This window comes from Rhinolophus hipposideros (assembly GCF_964194185.1).
Source record: "Rhinolophus hipposideros genome assembly, chromosome: 16".
Taxonomy (NCBI): domain Eukaryota; kingdom Metazoa; phylum Chordata; class Mammalia; order Chiroptera; family Rhinolophidae; genus Rhinolophus; species Rhinolophus hipposideros.
In genome coordinates this window covers 45,730,684-45,734,094 of record NC_138062.1, presented here as the reverse complement: position 1 = coordinate 45,734,094, position 3,411 = coordinate 45,730,684, and the positions used below count along the sequence as shown (strand labels likewise).

The following is a 3,411-nucleotide window of genomic DNA, read 5'->3' as shown; positions in this document are numbered from 1 at the left end:
ACTTGTAAACTTTTCATTAGGTATTTCTAAAAAAGACTTAATTTATAGACTTTGAATACCATTCATTATCTCAACCTCACATAATTGTCATAAATGTCTTTTATCCTCAGATACCCAACTTCCAAATTGAATTTTGATCAAGTATTTCAAAATGGAATGAAATTAGGTGTATATATTGTAATTGGTTAGTATGTCTTTTAAGTCTACTTTAAATTCTATATTCTTCCTCCATGGGTTTTTTATTTTCTTTTTACATTCGTGTTCAAGAAACACGGTCGAATTTTCAGTAGAGTTCATCACAGTCTGGATTTTACTAATTACTTACTCAACGTATTACTCATGGTTTACTAGAGAAACAGAACCGATAATATGTATCTAGAAAGGAATTTATTAAAAAGTACCCATTTATAAGGTTTTGGAAGCTGAGAAGTCCCATGATCTGCAGTCTGCAAGCTGGAGAACTAAGGAAGACAGTGGTGTAGTTGGAAGGCCTGAGAGTCAGAACAGGTGGTATAGATTCCAGTATGGGTCTGAAGACCTAAGAATCAGGAGCAGGAAAGGAGGTGGATGTGCTAGCTTATTCACTCCAGCAGAGTGAATTCAACCTTCCCTCCCCCCCAATTTTTCTTCTCTTCAGGCCCTCAGTTGATTGGATGATGCCCAACCACATTGGGGAGGGACATCTGCTTTGCTCATCCACTGAGTCAAATACTAATCTTCCAGAAATCCCCTCACAGACACACCCAAAACTAGTGTTTGACCAGCTATCTGGGTATTCAGTGGCCCAATCAAGTTGACGCAAAATTAACTAGGTATTCCTTCACAAGTTTCTCTATCCCTGATATTTTCTGTAAATAGGTGGTTGATGAGATTTGTGTCAATTGTGAGCAATTTCATCTGCTTGATGAGATTTAGGTTTGTGGCAAAACTTCTTCACAAATAGTGCTACGGACTCCCTTCAGCACTTCTATAAATATCTGTTTGTCATGCTTTTTGTGATGTTTGTAGCCAATGATGCATTTGCCTAGGTGGATTAGTTCATTTAGAGTTGCAAAATAGATGATAGCCTTCATTGCTAACTCCTCCTTAAATATTATCTTGAAAAATGATTTGGCTTTTCTGAGTGAGGTATTGTGCATAAGGGGATGTAAGGATTAATGCTGATTGAACTTTCCTTTAAATGGCAATATTCTTTTGTCCACAGAAACCATACATGACTTGGATTGTGCTTCAGTTTTGACCACAAGGCCTCCGTGGCTGACCTTCACTCGGGTGAATGTGCCATTTAAATATAGAAGGAGGGGGTGATTAGAAGACTGGAAATCAGCTGGTGGCTGGGACTTGACTTGGGAGCTCCTATTGCATTCCACAGAGGAGAGCGAGGACTGAGGAGACATCAGCTTCTCACTTTTGTTAGCTCCTGAAGGATCACACTGACTGACTGAAGAGAGTCTCCTCAGACAGAAACTTTCACTACACAATGGCCTTTGCAGTGTCCTTGGCCAAGCTCCAAGCAGAGGCCAGATGTCCCATCTGCCTGGATTACCTGAGAGACCCAATGACCATTGAGTGCGGGCACAACTTCTGTCACTCCTGTATCCAGCAGCGCTGGGAAGACCTACAGGACATCTTTCCCTGTCCCATCTGCCTTCACCACTGCTCTGACAGGAACTTCAAGAGGAACATCCAATTAGGTCACATGATTGATATTGTTAAGCAGCTTCCCACCCCAACGAGAAAGAGAAACAGGCAAGAAGAGAAACCTCTGTGTAAGAAGCACAATGAAGTTCTGGCTCTTTTCTGTGAGAAGGACCTGGAGCTCCTGTGTCCCCAGTGCGGGGTCTCCTCAGACCACCAGGCTCACCGCCTGGTGCCCATTAAGGAAGCCGCAGCTAGTCAGAGGAGGAGGCTCAAAAGCTTCATTGAGCCCCTGAGGGAGCAGGCTGAGGACGCTGAGATGAGATATGAAAACGAAGCTTCAAAAACTTTTGAAGTGAGGAGGGAGATGGAAAATTGGAAAAGAGAATTACACTATGAGTGTAAAGAACTCAAGTATTCCTTGGAAACAGGGCAAGGTACAATTAATGCCTGCCTATTTATGGAAGAGAAGGATTTTGAAGAAAAACTAACTGAAAATAGGAGACAAATTTCAAACCATATGTCCATGCTAAACAATCTCTTAAGTGAAATAACAGAGAAGTATTTGCAGACAGACCTAGATTTACTCACAAATATTGAAAATATCCACAACAGGTATGAACACAGAGAGACCCCAGCAGTCTTTTCGTATGAATTAAAGAAAGAGAGTTGCACTCTCCCCCCACATTATTTTGGCCTGCATAAAATGATCAGCACATTTCAGGTAGATTTGACATTAGATCCAGAAACTGCCCATGCACATCTCATTGTCTCAAGAGATAGAAAACGTGTGATGTTTAGTACAATGACCCGAAACTATCTTCAGAATCCCCAGGCATTTACTTCTTACCCAGGAGTCTTGAGTTATGAGGGATTTGATGCTGGTAGGCATTTTTGGCATGTAGAAATAAGAGGCACAGGTGAATGGTCCTTAGGCGTCTGTAAAGAATCTTTCTTCAGAAATCGCCTTATGTCACCATCCCTAAGCAATGGCTGCTGGCAAGACCAGCTTTCCACTACTATATGCGGTACATGCCTTACAGGCCAAGTCATGCAGATTGGCGTTTTTCTGGACTATGAGTTGGGAGAGATTTCATTTTATAATTTAAAGAACAGGTCATATTTGTATAGATTCACTGATACATTTACAGAAAAACTAATGCCTTGTTTCTCTATTGGATCATCTTCAAAATCTCTTACAATCTGTATCCTCAGAGACAAATGATGAACTACTTATAGGACAATTTTGTATGTGGTTATTTTCTTCCCTTGTTATTGGAAGGAATACTTGTAATAAAGATTCTGGTTCCAGTTTTGATGTTTGACTACTGAAAGCTTTTAGGACTCACCCTTCTCTCATCCCCTTTTCCTCACATTGGGGAAAGCTGATGAGAAAAACTGCGTGTTCCACCCTCTGGCCCACGTGGAAAATTCCAACCAAGCAAGATCCTAATAGTGCCAGAACCCTTCCACTAACATCACCCAGTAACCCCAAGCTAGTACTTTTCCCCTGAGGTCTCTGTCCTTTTGGGTTCCACTCTGGTTATGCAACCTGGTTCCCACCATTGGCACTGTGACCAGGATTATCCAAGGTGGAGGACCAGTGGGTTCCTCTGACTATGGCTAGTAACTGGCTCTGATGCCCCAGGCAAGGATGCACTTTTCAGGTGTGCTGCTTGTGCTGCATTTGCTGAGTTCTACCAAGAATGTGACATTCTCGGTGCGAGGTTGGAGGGATAGTGGATGGGGGGAGGGGGATCCACAGTGTGAGGG

At 42.2% G+C, this 3,411-nt stretch overlaps 1 protein-coding gene across 1 annotated transcript; it reads left to right on the top strand.

The window, feature by feature from the left end:
• Window positions 1-1,480: 1,480 nt before the first annotated feature.
• On the top strand, window positions 1,481-2,863 carry LOC308509405 (tripartite motif-containing protein 75-like; the record flags this gene model as incomplete). The annotated part of the gene is made up of 1 exon (XM_081077384.1): window positions 1,481-2,863. The coding sequence occupies one exon, from the start codon at window positions 1,481-1,483 to the stop codon at window positions 2,861-2,863; it is 1,383 nt and encodes a 460-aa protein (XP_080933510.1).
• Window positions 2,864-3,411: the final 548 nt, after the last annotated feature.